This window comes from Ranitomeya variabilis, chromosome 6 (genome assembly GCF_051348905.1).
Source record: "Ranitomeya variabilis isolate aRanVar5 chromosome 6, aRanVar5.hap1, whole genome shotgun sequence".
Lineage (NCBI taxonomy): Eukaryota > Metazoa > Chordata > Amphibia > Anura > Dendrobatidae > Ranitomeya > Ranitomeya variabilis.
In genome coordinates this window covers 147,191,635-147,209,364 of record NC_135237.1, presented here as the reverse complement: position 1 = coordinate 147,209,364, position 17,730 = coordinate 147,191,635, and the positions used below count along the sequence as shown (strand labels likewise).

The window sequence follows — 17,730 nt, the reverse complement described above, 5'->3', positions numbered from 1 at the left end:
ATACGAAGTATGAAGATAGGTTTAGCAAATTGAGGTCCGCTTACTAGATAGTAGGAAGACAGAAAAGGGAACTTCACGGTCAGCTGAAAACCCTTTCAAAATACCATCCTGAAATTACTTTAAGACTCTAATATCAACTCATGACACCAGAGTGGCAATTTCAGCTCACAAGAGCTTCCAGCCTCAGAAATATTCAATCACAGAGAACTGGAACAAAAATGCAAAACAAACTTAGGACAACAAGTCCAACTTAGCTGATAGTTGTCTAGGAGCAGGAACATGCAACAGAAAGGCTTCTGGTAACATTGTTGGCCGGCATAGAAATGACTGAGGAGCAAGGCTAAATAGAAAACTCCCACATCCAGATGAAAACAGGTGAACAGAGGAAATGAAGCACACAAGTGCAGTACCACCAGAAACCACCAGGGGAGCCCAGAAACCAAATTCACAACATGGGACCTAATATCTGCAGGCCACTCTAACAAGGACCAGCAGGACAACTGAGCTGGAAGCACTGGAATTTTCATTGGGATTTACAGAATAAGTAATCATTTTGAGTATTCTCTTATCTGTGTCCACTTCTTAAAAATTTTAAACAACTTAAAATGTATCTATAATTTCTGCACAGAACATGATTGCTGCATGCCACTGAACAAAGGCTGATGGTATTACCGGTGTGACAGCATTAGAATCATGGGTAATTTATAAGTAATAACTTTTCATTATTCACTAGTCTTTGTACATTTTTTCACAAATCCTGGACAATTACTTAAAACATGTACCTATAACTTATGTACAGAACATTTGTCAGGCATATCACATTCAATAACACAATACTATTATATGAGTAAAAAACATGGTTAACATATCAGCTTTAGATATTCATGATTAGAACATGTAGACCTACACATCGGACTTAAAAGCTTAAAAAAGTTTACTGAATATACCTTCAATATTACATTTCACTACATTTCTTATTTTATTTTCACCCATTACACTGATTTATAAAAAGGCATGAATTAACTTTAGTTCTCAGCTACATTTCCTAAATTGTGAGCAAATAGATTAGGAACACTTAGAAAAAAATTCTAAAAAATAACAGCCTCCTCCATAACCCCTCTAGCTGTCCTTTCCATCACCAAGAGAAGTGTGTTTTTGCCATCTTAGTCAAAAATGGTTAATCCATTTGCTCATAATTTGGGAAAGGTCATATTAATGTAAACTTCAACTCCTAGACCTACTGCCAGTTTCTGGAAGACAACTTCTTCAAGCAGTGGTACAGGAAGAAGTCGGTATCGTGCAAGAAAAACATGATTTTCATGCAGGACAATGCTCCATCAGATGCCTCCAACTACTCCACCGTGTGGCTGGCCAGTAAAGGTCTCAAAGAAGAAAAAATAATGACATGGCCCCCTTGTTCACCTGATCTGATGCCCATAGAGAACCTGTGGTCCCTCATAAAATGTGAAATCTACAGGGAGGGAAAACAGTCCACCTCTCGGAACAGTGTCTGGGAGGCTGTGGTGGCTGCTGCACGCAATGTTGATCGTAAACAGATCAAGCAACTGACAGAATCTATGGATGGAAGGCTGTTGAGTGTCATCATAAAGAAAGGTGGCTATATTGGGCACTAATTTTTTGGGGTTTTATTTTTGCATGTTAGAAATGTATATTTCTAAATCTTGTGCCGTTATATTGGTTTACCTGGTGAAAATAAACAAGTGAGATGGGGATATATTTGGTTTTTATTATGTTGCCTAATAATTCTGCACAGTAATAGTTACCTGCACAAACAGATATCCTCTTAAGATAGCCAAATCTAAAAATAACCCACTCCAACTTCCAAAAATATTAAGCTTTGATATTTACGAGTCTTTTGGGTTGATTGAAAACATAGTTGTTGATCAATAATAAAAATAATCATCTAAAATACAACTTGCCTAATAATTCTGCATGCAGTGTATGTTAAACCTCTTGTTTTTAAAGATGTAGTTAAAAATGTTGAAAAACTGAACTTGAAGCAGAGAATTTGTCAAACTCACAAAATATCTAGTATTTACCTGAAAATTCCCTGCCGCTAGCCTACTGCTGATCTAATATTCCTGCTCATAGTTGGAAAGTTTTGCAGGACTTTTGTGCTGACCATACACAGGTTACAGCTACCACCAATCCCCGGCTGCACCGCTGATGATACTACGGTACATGACTGCATTGGCCATTGATTATTTATATCTGTCCTGAGGATATTGTTGGGACCAAATTGCTGCAGGCCACTCTAACAAGGACCAGGAGTGGGGCAATGCTGTGGATACTGGGCTCTCATAAGAAGTCAGTGCCGATGAGTGGAGTCCCCTTTCCGGTATATTTACCTGCAGTGGGCTTTGAGAAAATGGCCGCCAGAGGCAGTGTATGCATAGATTGAGTTTTTGAGAGACGAGATCCTCTGTCACCCTGCACCACAGCAGCAGCCCCCCACCCAGTAAGCTCATTTTGGAATATAAAACGCACCCCCATTCACCTCCCAAATTTGGAGAAAAAAAGTGAGTCTTACAATCCAAAAAATACAGTACTTAAAAGTTTAGTTTGCCTTTAAGAAAGCTCACTCTGATGTGGTATTTGCCTTTTTGGTCTCTGTTATTTGAACTTGGTAGCATTAGGCTTTGTTCCCAAGATGAGTTTTTGGTGAGTTGTTGATAATGCATATTTTCGCTGAGTCAGAAATGTTTTAGAAAACCGGGTGAGATTATATTTATTGCCTTATTTCACTAAGCGTAAACTGACCTGCGGTGCGTGTTTCAAATATGCAACATGTCAATTTCTCTTGCTGTTAAGCTTTCAAGTGAAGATTTTCCCCATAGACTTGCATTAGATGTGGAAAATCCACAGGTAAAAAAAACACACAGGTATTTTGAGGTTTTCGTGACCAAAATCTCATGAAATCTGCAAATCAATATATGATAACGTTTGTCAAAGCCAAATACCAGGAAGTATCAAAAGCAGGGCAGCTTGATTTAAGGCATAGCAGACCAACAAGACACAAAAAACGCAGTCAAAATGCAAAAAACTACATGAAAAAAAGCTCTAAAAATGCAATGAAAAAAGCAAGTGTCCTAATTTACTTAAAAGCTGCATCATCAAAAACTCACCAAAAGCTCATGGTGGGAACGCAGCGTTGTAAATATTTTTCAGACATCAACTTTTAAATAGGTTTTCCACATAATTGGTGTCTATTGTAGCTGAAAACTAGACCAGCTCATAACTTATGGAATGTGTACATTTTGGTGCATAGACGGTCTACAGATAGGTAAAATTAATTTTGCCCACCTCATGGCAGGTTAATTTTATACTTTAGTTTAAGACAAGGGTAAAACATGTCGATCTTCATAAACCTCCCTCTATGTTTTTCTCTGTGCCACTGACCTGTGTTACTATGGTAGATGTCCTGTCCTGGAAGGTAGAATTCCCAATCATTGTCCACTTTTCAACAAATGTCCTCAGTCCGGTTAGAAGAAATGTGCCAAACAACATGGAGGGCTGACAAGGTCATGACCAGCGGCTGCTTGTGATGATCGCGACGCCTGTGACATCTCATGAAGGCTTCTCCTCCTGGTCTGAGTCGTGTTCCTCTCTGTGTAGAGCTGCGGCAGGAATGTGATGTCATGCATAGAATTCCATCCCATTGTGATGTCATGCATAGAATTCCATCCCATTGTGATGTCATTGATTGACATCCAATCAAGGCTCAGTTTTCTATATGTAGCTGCAACAAATATACTATAAGATAAAATATAAATTTTAGATAATAAAAGTGATTATTATCTATACAGTAATAATCTGCAGCAGATGAGGGGTGTAACATAATATTGTGGATCTTCATATACCAATAGAAAAATCTATTTCTTTCGCCTTCTGGATTGCTCTTTCACTCCGAGTTTACAGGTAAAATCTTTATTCAGTGAATACAGATTTCCATGTTAATAACCAATGAGATAACAGTTGCTGCTCATGAGAGTCTATGGAGCGGGGAGGAGGGAGGAGCTAGAGGCAGGCACAGACATCCTGCTGCCTGCTCACCTCAAATGACACTTACACGTTAAAGGGAACCTGTTATGTTGTACGTGCAGTGTGATCTATGGAAATGATAATATAGAGAAGCTGAGCAGACTCATATATGTCCAGGGGGCAGACCTACAAGTGACTGACAGCAATTTCTGCATGCACCATCATACAGGGAAGACTGTCAATCACTACCAGCACCACACACTGGGATATTTGTATGTAAACATCAGGGATTTCAATGAATAAAATGCTAATTTTACTGAATTGTTTCCCACAAAAATGTCTAGAAATCTGATCAGCTCCTCCTGCTCTATAACACCCAGGCTGCTGGTCAGATATATTAACATGTCTGTGTGCTGCCAAAAGCTGGAAAGAGAGAAGGAAATCTTCTTTTCTGTGTGTTTAGTGTATTGGAGACATTATATTGGTGAGTCTCCTCCTAGAAGCTTACAGTCAATTGCAAATTACAGAAAGAGCTTTCAGAGGGGAAAACTGGAGAACCAGTGCGGACACAAGTTATATACTGATCGGAAATAGTGTTGTATCTCATACACACAAAGATCATTCTAACAAGTTACTTAAAAGAACAGTTCCCCTTTAAGAAAGCGCAAATTAATGTTGTCTTTGCCTTTGGGACCCCTGTGTTCTTTGAACTGGGAAGTATTATAAGTATTTTCCAGAATACCTGCTTATAAATAGTTTCTCCACATAACTGGTGTCCATTGTAGCTGAAATCTAGGCCAGCTCATAACTGGGGGGTTTTGTACATTTTGGTGCATAGACAGTCTACAGATGGGCCAAATTAATTTTGTACGCCTCACAGCAGGAGAGTTTTGGATTAAGACCAGCGTATGACATGTTGACCTTATAAATCCCCCTCTCTGTTTTTCTATTCTGAGCCACTGACCTTTTACTATGGTTGATGTCCTGTCCAGGAAAGTACAATTCCTAATCATTGTTCTCCACTTTTCAACAAATGTCCTCAGTCCGGCTAGAAGAAACTTGCCAAACAACATGGAGGCTGATAAGGTCATGACTGGTGGTCTGCTTGCGATGATCGGGACCGCCTGTGACATCTCATGATGGCTTCTCCGCCTGGTCTGACTCATGTTCCTCTCTGTGTAGAGCTGCAGCAGGAATGAGAGGCCTGACCTCAGCGCTGAGGCTCCTAAAGAAGAGAATCCCATTGTGATGTCATGCATAGAATTCCATCCCATTGTGATGTCATTGATCGACATCTAATCAAGGCTCAGTTTTCCATATGTAGCTGCAACACTTATATTATATACTATAAGAAAAAATATATATTTTATCTAATAAAAGTGATTATCTATACAGTAATAATCTGCAGCAGATGAGGGGTGCAGACACAAGTTATATACTGACCGAAAATAGTGTTGTATCTCATACACACAAAGCAGATCATTCAAACAAGTTACTTAAAAGAACAGTTCCCCTTTAAGAAAGCGCACATTCATGTGGCCTTTGCCTTTTAGACCTATGTGTTCTTTGAACTGGGAAGTATTATAAGTATTTTCCAGAATACCTGCTTATAAATATTTTTTCCACATAACTGGTGTCCATTGTAGCTGAAATCTAGGCCAGCTCACAACTGGGGGAATTTGTACATTTTGGTGCATAGACAGTCTACAGATGGGCTAAACTAATTTTGTACACCTCACGGCAGGAGAGTTTTGGATTAAGACGAGCGTATGATATGTCGACCTTCATAAATCCCCCTCTCTGTTTTTCTCTTCTGAGCCACTGACCTTTTACTATGGTTGATGTCCTGTCCAGGAAAGTACAATTCCTAATCATTGTTCTCCACTTTTCAATAAATGTCCTCAGTCCGGCTAGAAGACACTTGCCAAACAACATGGAGGCTGATAAGGTCATGACTTGTGGTCTGCTTGTGATGATCGGGACCGCCTGTGACATCTCATGATGGCTTCTCCTCCTGGTCTGACTCATGTTCCTCTCTGTGTAGATCTGCAGCAGGAATGAGAGGCCTGACCTCAGCGCTGAGGCTCCTAAAGAAGAGAATCCCATTGTGATGTCATGCATAGAATTCCATCCCATTGTGATGTCATTGATCGACATCTAATCAAGGCTCAGTTTTCTATATGTAACTGCAAGACTTATATTATATACTATAAGAGAAAATCTATATTTTACATAATAAGAGTGATTATTATCTATACAGTAATAATCTGCAGTAGATGAGGGGTGCAGACACAAGTTATATAAGGACCGGAAATAGTATTGTATCTCATACACACAAAGCAGATCATTCTAACAAGTTACTCAAAATAACAGTTCCTCTTTAAGAAAGCGCATATTCATGTGGTCTTTGCCTTTAGGACCCCTGTGTTCTTTGAACTGGGAAGTATTAGGCCATGTTCACACTTTGCGGTTTTTCCCGCGGATCCGCTGCGATTTTGATGCTGCGGGTCCGCAGCAGTTTCCATAGCGTTTACATTAACATGTAAACCCTATGGAAACCGCAAACCGCAGTGCACATGCTGCGGGAAAAACCGCGCAGAAACGCAGCGGTTTAAAACCCGCAGCATGTCACTTCTTTGTGCAGAATCGCTGCGATTCTGCACCCATAGGAAAGCATTGATCCGCTTACTTCCCGCATGGGGCTGTGCCCACGTTGCGGGAAGTAAGCGGTTCAATGTGCGGTTGCTACCCGGGGTGGAGGAGAGGAGACTCTCCTCCAGGCCCTGGGAAGCATAAATAGTGTAAAAAAAAAAGAATTAAAATAAAAAATGATGCTATACTCACCTCTCAGCGCTGCACGCGGCTGTCCGGTCTCAGTTGATGTGCGAACAGGACCTGCGGTGACGTCGCGGTCACATGACCGTGATGACGCCGCGGTCACATGACCGTGACGTCACGAAGGTCCTTCTCGGCACAGCATCTTTGGAACCGGAGCGCCGCGTGCAGCCAATTTTTATTATTTTTAACATTACTATTGATGCTGCATATTGCTGCATATGCAGCATCAATAGTATAGGAGTAATCCCGCGGCGGAAACCGCAAAACTAACCGCGATAAATCTGCAGGGATAACCGCAGCGGTTTTGCCCTGCAGATTTATCAATTCCGCTGCGGGAGAACCCGCAGAGGGACGCCGCAAAGTGTGAACGTGGCCTTATAAGTATTTTCCAGAATACCTGCTTATAAATAGTTTCTCCACATAACTGGTGTCAATTGTAGCTGAAATCTAGGCTAGCTCACAACTGGGGGAATTTGTACATTTTGGTGCAAAGACAGTCTACAGATGCGCCAAATTAATTTTGTACACCTCACGGCAGGAGAGTTTTGGATTAAGACGAGCATATGACATATCGACCTTCATAAATCCCCCTCTATGTTTTTCTCTTCAGAGCCACTGACCTTTTACTATGGCTGATATCCTGTCCTGGAAGGTACAATTCCTAATCATTGTTCTCTACTTTTAACAAATGTCCTCAGTCCGGCTAGAAGAAAATTGCCAAACAACATGGAGGCTGATAAGTTCATGACCAGTGGCTGGTTGTGCTGATCCGGACGCCTGTGACACCTCATGATGGCTTCTCCTCCTGGTCTGAGTCGTGTTTCTCTCTGTGTAGAGCTGCGGCAGGAATGAGGCTTCTAAAGAGAATCCCATTGTGATGTCATGCATAGAATTCCATCCCATTGTGATGTCAGTAATCGACATCTAATCCAGGCCCAATTTGCTTTAAGTGGCTTCAAAACTTAGAGGTCGGATTTATATATCAGGTGTAACTCAGGTGATACTCCAAGTATCTGAGGTTCGTAATGTGAGATTTTGCCAAACTTGGGGCACCAGATTGTACACAAAGAGCAGCTGCTGCAAAACCTCTTTTTAAAGAGTAAACAGAACATATATTAGCTGATGTAAATAGCCCCAGTTTTACATCAGTTTTCTATAATGAGGCTCTGAGTGAAATCAGTGTACTATAATGAGCTGTATATTACAGTATAATATTTTCTAGCAGGTGAGCTGTATATTACAATATTCTGCATGAGGTGAGCTGTATATAATATTCATCCATGATAGAGAAAAGTAAAGCCGCACAGTTGTCCACGATCCGAGACCAACTGCGGTCCATCCAGGGCGTGTCGTACAGGAGCCTGATATCCAAGTAGAGGTGCCCGCATGAATGAGATATGCAACCAAGAGAAAAATAGAGAACAGTGCGGCAACACTCACCGATCCATGTGTGGTTCGATTCCTTTATTCAAGCATTAAAACAAAGCCGTCATGTTCACGGCCCGGGATTGTGAAACAAAGCAGGAGGTGAGCAGGATGTGATGACGGCCGTTTCGCGCCTACGGTAGCGCTTCCACGTGTCACAGTTTGAGACCTGAATTAATAATATTCAGCAGCAGGTGAGCTGTATATTATAATATTCAGCAGAAGATGAGCTGTATATTATAATATTCTGCAGGAGGTGAGCTGTAAATTATAATATTCTGCAGCAGGTGAGCTGTATAATATTCTGCAGTAGATGAGCTGTATATTACAATATTCGGCAGCATGTGAGCTGTATATTATAATATTCGGCAGCAAGTGAGCTGTATATAATAATATTCAGCAGCAGATGAGCTGTATCTTATGATATTCTGCAACAGATGATTTGTATATAATATTCAGCAGCAGATGAGCTGTATATTATAATATTCTGCAGCAGGTGAGCTGTATATTATACTATTCTGTAGGAGGCGAGCTGTATATTACAATATTCTGCAGCAGGTGAGCTGTATATAATAATATTCAGCAGCAGATGAGCTGTACATAATAATATTCATCAGCAGATGAGCTGAATATAATAATATTCTGCAGCAGGTGAGCTGTATATTATAATATTCTGCAGCAGATGACCTGTATAATATAGTATTCGGCAGGAGGTGAGCTGTATATTATAATATTCTGCAGCAGATGAGCTGTATAATATAGTATTCTGCAGGAGGTGAGCTGTATATTACAATATTCGGCAGCATGTGAGCTGTATATGTATACTATTCTGCAGCAGATGAGCTACATATTATACTATTCTGCAGCAGGTGAGCTGTATATTATAATATTCTGCTGCAGATGAGCTGTTTATTATAATATTTTGCAGAAGATGAGCTGTATATTTAAATATTCTGCAGAAGATGAGCTATATTTTAATATTCTGCAGGAGAGCTGTACATTATAATATTCTGCAGAAGATGAGCTGTGTACTATAATATTCTGCAGAAGATGAGCTGTATTATAATATTCTGCAGAAGATGAGCTGTGTATTATAATATTCTGCAGCAGATAAGATGTATATTATAATATTAGGCAGCAGGTGAGCTGTATATTATAATATTCTGCAGCAGGTGAGGTGTATATTATAATATTCTGCAGGTGAGCTGTATATTTTAATATTCTGCAGCAGGTGAGCCTTATATTACAATATTCTGCAGCAGGTGAGCTGTATAATACAATATTCGGCAGCAGGTGAGCTGTATATTATAATATTCTGCAGTAGATGAACTGTATATTACATTCTGCAGCAGGTGAGCTGTATATTATACTATTCTGCATCAGGTGAGCTGCATATTATAATATTCTGCAGCAGATGAGCTGTATATTATAATATTTTGCAGCAGATGATCTTTATATTTTAATATTCTGCAGGAGCTGAGCTGTATATTATAATATTTTGCAGCTGGTGAGCTGTATATTATAATATTCTGCAGCAGATGAGCTGTATATTATAATATTTTGCAGCAGGTGATCTTTATATTCTAATATTCTGCAGGAGCTGAGCTGCATATTATAACATTTTGCAGCTGGTGAGCTGTATATTATAATATTCTGCAGCAGGGGAGCTGTATATTATAATATTCAGCAGCAGGTGAGCTGTATATTATAATATTCTGCAGGAGGTGAGCTGCATATAATATTCTGCAGCAGATGAGCTGTATATTATAATATTCTGCAGCAGGTGAGCTGTATATTATAATATTCCACAGCAAGTGAGCTGTATATTATAATATTCTGCAGGAGGTGAGCTGTATATTACAATATTCAGCAGCAGGTGAGCTATATATTATAATATTCTGCAGGAGGTGTGCTGTATATTATAATATTCTGCAGCAGATGAGCTGTATATTATAATATTCTGCAGTTGATGAGCTGTATGTTAAAATATTCTGCAGCAGGTGAGCTGTATAATACTCTGCAGCAGGTGAGCTGCATACTATAATATTCTGCAGTATATAAGCTGTATATTATAATATTTTGCAGTAGGTGACCTGTATATTATAATACTCTGCAGCAGGTGAACTGTATATTATAATATTCTGCAGCAGGTGAGCTGTATATTATAATATTCTACAGCAAGTGAGCTGTATATTATAATATTCTGCAGGAGGTGAGCTGTATATTATAATATTCTGCAGAAGATGAGCTGTATATTATAATATTCTGCAGTTGATGAGCTGTATGTTATAATATTCTGCAGCAGGTGAGCTGTATATTATAATACTCTGCAGCAGGTGAGCTGCATATTATAATATTCTGCAGTAGATGAGCTGTATATTATAATATTCTGCAGCAGGTGATCTGTATATTATAATATTCTGCAGCAGGTGAGCTGCATATTATAATATTCTGCAGTAGATGAGCTGTATATTATAATATTCTGCAGCAGGTGAGCTGTGTATTATAATATTCTGCAGCAGGTGAGCTGTATATTATAATATTCTGCAGCAGGTGAGCTGTATATTATTATATTCTGCAGTAGGTGAGCTGTATATTAAAATATTCTGCAGCAGGTGAGCTGCATATTATAATATTCTGCAGTAGATGAGCTGTATATTATAATATTCTGCAGCAGGTGAGCTGTATATTATAATATTCTGCAGCAGGTGAGCTGTATATTATAATATTCTGCAGCAGATGAGCTGTATATTATAATATTCTGCAGTAGGTGAGCTGTATATTATAATATTCTGCAGCAGGTCAGCTGTATATTATAATATTTTGCAGTGGATGAGCTGCATATTATAATATTCTGCAGTAGGTGAGCTGTATATTATAATATTCTGCAGCAGGTGAGCTGTATATTACAATATTGTGCAGCAGGTGAGCTGTATATTATAATACTATACAGTCATATGAAAAAGTTTGGGCACCCCTATTAATCTTAAGCTTAATGTTTTATAAAAAATGTTTTTTTTTGCAACAGTATTCTGCAGCAGGTGAGCTGTGTATTATAATATTCTGCAGCAGGTGAGCTGTATATTATAATATTCTGCAGCAGGTGAGCTGTATATTATAATATTCTGCAGCAGGTGAGCTGCATATTATAATATTCTGCAGTAGATGAGCTGTATATTATAATATTCTGCAGCAGGTGAGCTGTGTATTATAATATTCTGCAGCAGGTGAGCTGTATATTATTATATTCTGCAGTAGGTGAGCTGTATATTATAATATTCTGCAGGAGATGAGCTATACAGTCATGGACAAAAATTTTGAGAGTTATTTATTATTACTATTATTTATTGTTATAGCGCCATTTATTCCATGGCGCTTTACAAGTGAGGAGGGGTATACATAATAAAAACAAGTACAATAATCTTAAACAATACAAGTCATAACTGGTACAGGAGGAGTGAGGACCCTGCCCGCGAAGGCTCACAATCTACAAGGGATGGGTGAGAATACAGTAGGTGAGGATAGAGCTGATCGTGCAGCGGTTGGTTGATCAGTGGTTACTGCAGGTTGTAGGCTTGTCGGAAGAGGTGGGTCTTCAAATTCTTTTTGAAGATTCTGATGGTAGGCGAGAGTCTGATGTGTTGTGGTAGAAGGTTCCAGAGTAGGGGTGATACGCGAGAGAAATCTTGTATACGATTGTGGGAAGAGGAGATAAGAGGGGAGTAGAGAAGGAGATCTTGTGAGGATCGGAGGTTGCGTGTAGGTAAGTACCGGGAGACGAGGTCACAGATGTATGGAGGAGACAGGTTGTGGATGGCTTTGTATGTCATCGTTGGGGTTTTGTACTGGAATCTCTGGGCAATGGGGAGCCAGTGAAGGGATTGACAGAGGGGAGAGGCCGGAGAATAGCGGGGGGACAGGTGGATTAGTCGGGCAGCAGAGTTTAGAATAGATTGGAGGGGTGCGAGAGTGTTCGAGGGGAGGCCACAGAGCAGGAGGTTGCAGTAGTCGAGGCGAGAGATGATGAGGGCATGGACTAGGGTTTTTGCAGATTCTTGGTTGAGGAATGAACGGATTCGTGAAATATTTTTGAGTTGAAGTCGGCAGGAAGTGGAAAGGGCTTGGATATGTGGTTTGAAGGAGAGATCAGCGTCAAGGATTACCCCGAGGCAGCGAGCTTGTGGGACTGGGGAAAGTGGGCAGCCATTTACTGTAATGGATAGGTTCGTTGGGGGGGTCGCGTGAGGTGGGGGAAAGATGATGAATTCTGTTTTGTCCATGTTAAGTTTGAGAAATCTAGCGGAGAAGAAGGATGAAATAGTGGACAGACATTGAGGGATTCTGGTTAGTAGGGAGGTGATATCTGGTCCAGAGATGTAGATCTGTGTGTCATCAGCATAGAGGTGATACTGAAAGCCATGAGATTCTATGAGCTGTCCCAGGCCAAAGGTGTAAATGGAGAAGAGCAGGGGCCCAAGGACTGAACCTTGTGGGACTCCGACAGATAGGGGGCGAGGTGAGGAGGTGGTGTGTGAGTGGGAGACCCTGAATGTCCGGTCTGTTAGGTATGATGAGATCCAGGATAGGGCCAAGTCTGTGATGCCAAGGGATGAGAGGATCTGTAATAATAGGGAATGGTCTACTGTGTCAAAGGCAGCCGACAGGTCGAGGAGGAGGAGAACAGAGTAGTGTCGCTTGCTCTTGGCGGTTAAGAGGTCATTGGTGACCTTAGTTAGGGCAGTTTCAGTGGAATGGTGTGACCGGAAGCCAGATTGTAAGTGGTCAAAGAGGGAGCAAGAAGGGAGATGGGAGGACAGTTCAAGGTAGACGTGTTGTTCCAGTAGTTTTGAGGCATAGGGTAGAAGTGATATAGGGCGATAGCTAGATACAGAGGATGGGTCAAGAGAGGGCTTTTTGAGGATAGGTGTGATGGAGGCATGTTTAAAGCTTGAGGGGAAAACACCAGTTGTTAGTGATAGGTTGAATAGATGGGTTAGGGTTGGGATGAAGATTGTGGTGAGGTTTGGGATGAGGTGGGATGGGAGCGGGTCAAGTGCACAGGTGGTGAGATGCGATCTTGAGAGTAGAGTGGCGAGTTGATCTTCTGTAATGGTGGAGAAGTTGGTTTTGGAGGTGGAGGGCTGGGAAGTTGGGAGGAAGGGCTCTGGGGCTTGTTGACCAAAACTGTCTCTGATGTTATCAATCTTCTGCTTGAAGAATGAGGCAAAGTCTTCAGCGGAGATAAGTGGGGAGGGGGGAGGTGCTGGGGGACGGAGGAGAGAATTGAAGGTGTTGAATAACTGTTTAGGGTTGTGAGACAGGGAGGATATGAGAGATGAGAAGTAGGTTTGTTTAGCTGTTGCAAGTGTGGTCTTGAAAGCAGTGAGGGACTATTTGAATGCGATGAAGTGGTCGTTGGAGTGGGATCTTTTCCATCTGCGCTCAGCAGCCCTGGAAGCTCGCCTCAGTTCTTTGGTCAGGCTGGTGTGCCAGGGCTGTCTGTTGATTTTGCGAGCTTTGGTATGTGTAAGTGGGGCAGCAGATTCCAAAGCTCCAGCTATTGTGGTGTTATATAGAGCGGCAGCGTCATCCACATTGTGTAAGGAACTTATGTCTGTGAGAGGGAGGATGGATTCAGAGTATGAATGTAGGTCAAGATGTTTAAGATTTCTGCGAGGGTGTGAAAGTTTGTGGGGTGGGGATTGTAGAACTGGAGTGGAGAGAGATGAGAATGTGAGAAGGTTGTGGTCAGAGAGAGGAAGAGGTGAGTTAGAGAGGTTAGATAGAGAGCAGAGGCGGGTGAAGATGAGGTCCAGTGTGTGACCATCTTTGTGAGTGGCTGCAGAAGACCATTGAGTGAGGCCGAAGGAGGAAGTGAGAAATAGAAGTTTAGTGGCAGCTGAGAGGGAAGTGTCAATGGGGATGTTGAAATCGCCCATGATGATAGTGGGGATGTCTGCAGAAAGGAAATGAAGTAGCCAGGTGGTGAAGTGGTCAAAGAAGATGGTGGCTGGCCCTGGGGGGCGGTAAATGACAGACAGTTGGAGGTTGGAGGGGGAGTAGATGCGCACAGAGTGCACCTCAAAGGAAGGGAGGGTAACAGAGGGTGGCAGTGGGATTGGGGTGAAGGAGCAGTTATCTGACGGGAGAAAACCAACTCCTCCGCCATGCTTGCTGCTGGGGCGGGGTGTGTGAGAAAGGTGGAAGCCACCGTAAGAGAGTGCAGCAGGGGAGGCTGTGTCAGAAGGGGTGAGCCAGGTTTCGGTGATGGCGAGGAAGGAAAGTTTGGTAGTAACAAAAAGATCATGGATGTAGGGAAGCTTGTTACAGACAGAGCAAGCGTTCCACAGAGCTCCTGTTAGTGGGACTGGGGAAGCGGGGGCTGGGTGAATGGGTATAAGGTTAGAGTGGTTACGGAAGTTTGTGATGGAGCGTGGGTGGGAGGTAGAAATGACTGTGGGAATATGGTGAGGAGGACCAGGATTTGGAGAGATATCACTAGCAGTGAGAAGTAGCAGAGAAAGTGTTAGCAGGTGGGAGCAGGAGAGGGCGTGAGGGGGCTGCCTGTGCATTGAGACAGAGGATTGTATGTTAAGGAACAGTTCTGAGGAGGAGGTGAGATGGATGGGGAGGATTGAAGGGAAGATGAACAGTTCCTTACTTGGTGTGGGGATTGGGGGAGGTAGCAGAAAGTGAAAGAATATAGGGGTAAAAGTGACAACAAACAGAAACATTGTTTACAGTGACTGGCCAGTTACCTTCAGTTTCAATTCAGGATTTAATTCTAATGTAATCCACACTTTTAGAACACACTTCTAGAAATCACACTGCAGACTGAAGTCATGCAGACTTGTGCTATGCAATATATGGAAAACTAAGTGCGAAGTGAGAATGAGACAAATATTAATTTTTCCAAAGTCTACTGTTTCATTTTTTCTAATGGCAATTTGCATATACTCCTGAATGTCAGAGTGATCAGCTTAACAGCAATTACTGTACTTGCAAAGTCAATATTTGCCCAGAAAATGAACTTTAACCCCCAAAACACATTTCAACATCATTGCAGTCCTGCCTTAAAAGGAGCAGCTAACATCGTTTTAGTGATTGAACCATTAACACAGGTGTGGGTGTTGATGAGGACAGGGCTGGCGATCAATCAGTCATGATTAAGTAAGAATGACATCACTGGACACTTTTAAAGGAGGCTGGTGCTTGGTACCATTGTTTCTCTTCAGTTAACCATGGTTATCTCTAAAGAAACACGTGCAGCCATCATTGCACTGCACAAAAATGGCCTAACAGGGAAGAGTATCGCAGCTACAAAGATTGCACCTCAGTCAACAATCTATCGCATCATCAAGAACTTCAAGGAAAGAGCTTCCATTGTTGTCAAAAAGGCTCCAGGGCGCCCAAGAAAGACCAGCAAGCGCCAGGACCGTATCTTAAAACTGTTTCAGCTGCGGGATCGGACTACCAGCAGTGCCGAGCTTGCTCAGGAATGGCAGCAGGCTGGTGTGAGTGCTTCTGCACGCACTGTGAGGCGGAGACTCTTTGAGCAAGGCCTGGTTTCAAGGAGGGCAGCAAAGAAGCCACTTCTCTCCAGAAAAAACATCAGGGACTGACTGATATTCTGCAAAAGGTACAGGGAGTGGACTGCTGAGGACTGGGGCAAAGTCATTTTCTCTGATGAATCCCCTTTTCGATTGTTTGGGACATCTGGAAAACAGCTTATTCGGAGAAGAAGAGGTGAGCGCTACCACCAGTCTTGTCTCATGCCAACTGTAAAGCATCCTGAAACCATTCATGTGTGGGGTTGCTTCTCAGCCAAGGGAATCGGCTCACTCACAGTCTTGCCTAAAAACGCAGCCATGAATAAAGAATGGTACCAGAATGTCCTCAAAAAGCAACTTCTCCCAACCGTCCAAGAGCAGTTTGGCGCCCAACAATGCCTTTTCCAGCATGATGGAGCACCTTGCCATAAAGCAAAGGTGATAACTAAATAGCTCATGGAACAAAACAGAGATTTTGGGTCCATGGCCTGGAAACTCCCCAGATCTTAATCCCATTGAGAACTTGTGGTCAATCATCAAGAGACGGGTGGACAAACAAAAACCAACAAATTCTGGCAAAATGCAAGCATTGATTATGCAAGAATGGACTGCTATCAGTCAGGATTTGATCCAGAAGTTGATTGAGAGCATGCCAGGGAGAATTGCAGAGGTCTTAAAGAAGAAGGGTCAACACTGCAAATATTAACTTGCTGCATTAACTCATTCTGTCAATATAAACTATTGGTGCTCATAATATGATTGCAATTATATTTCTGTATGCGATATAAACATCAGACAAACACTAATAAAAACCAGAGGGCAGCAGATCACGTGAAAATATAATTTTGTTGTCATTCTCAAAACTTTTGGCCATGACTGTATATTATAATATTCTGCAGTAGATGAGCTGTATAATATTTTGCAGCAGGTGAGCTGTATATTATAATATTCTGCAGCAGATGAGGTGCATATTATAATATTCTGCAGCAGATGAGCTGTATATTATAATATTCTGCAGCAGGTGAGCTGTATATTATAATATTCTGCAGCAGGTGAGCTGCATATTATAATATTCTGCAGCAGGTGAGCTGTATATTATAATATTCTGCAGCAGGTGAGCTGTATATTGCCCCATATAAAGCTGCACAAACATTGATTATGCCCCATAAGATGCTCCATAAAGACATTTGCCCCATATAAAGCTGCACAAACATAGATTATGCCCCATAAGATGCTCCATAAAGTCTTTTGCCCCATATAAAGCTGCACAAACATTGATCATGGCCCCATAAGATGCTCCATAAAGACATTTGCCCCCATATAGTGCTGCACAAATGCTGATTATGGACCCATAAGATGCTCCATGCAGACATTTGCCCCATATGCTGTTGCTGCGATGAAAAAAAAAAAAAATCACATACTCACCTCTCAGGCCCCCGGCAATTGCTATATTCACCTGCTCCCCATTCCACCGCCGCCGCTGCATCTTCCCTGTCCTCTGCACTGACTGTTCAGGCAGAGGGCAGCACGCACACTAATCGCGTCATCGCGCCCTCTGACCTGAGCGTCAGTGCAGAGGACGGGGAAGAAGGAGCGGTGGCCGTGGAACGGGGAGCAGGTGAATATCGCGCACTGAGTTATACTCACCTGCTCCTGGCGCGGCCCCTGGTTCCCCAGCGCCGGTAGCTACTTCCTGTATTGTGCGATCACATGGTACCGCTCATTACAGTAATGAATATGCCCTATGGGAGTGGAGTCGGGTCCATATTCATTGCTGTAATGAGCGGTACCATGTGACCGCTCACTACAGGAAGAAGCTGTGCATTGGTCAACTATACAACGCACCGTGTTTTTTTCCCACCATGCATAACGCCTTTTTGTATGACCAAACAACTCAATCTTGGTTTCATCAGTC

General features: G+C 41.9%; 1 protein-coding gene across 4 annotated transcripts in view; it reads right to left on the bottom strand.

Moving 5' to 3' along the window:
• Positions 1-2,222: 2,222 nt before the first annotated feature.
• The window catches only part of LOC143783517 (uncharacterized), a 36,242-nt gene continuing 20,734 nt past the window's right edge, over positions 2,223-17,730 (bottom strand). Inside the window, exons 1-5 of one of the 4 annotated variants that reach the window (XM_077271907.1) lie at positions 7,461-7,675; positions 5,829-6,089; positions 4,967-5,227; positions 3,421-3,760; positions 2,223-2,940 (exon numbers count right to left, since the gene is read on the bottom strand). In XM_077271907.1, the coding sequence (XP_077128022.1) occupies positions 3,504-3,760; positions 4,967-5,227; positions 5,829-6,089; positions 7,461-7,509 (828 nt within the window). In that variant the 5' untranslated portion in view covers positions 7,510-7,675 and the 3' untranslated portion in view covers positions 2,223-2,940; positions 3,421-3,503. Of the gene's footprint in view, positions 2,941-3,420; positions 3,775-4,966; positions 5,228-5,828; positions 6,090-7,460; positions 7,676-17,730 lie in introns of those variants that run through there. The other 3 variants (XM_077271908.1, XM_077271909.1, XR_013217224.1) reach the window with 3 other exon arrangements.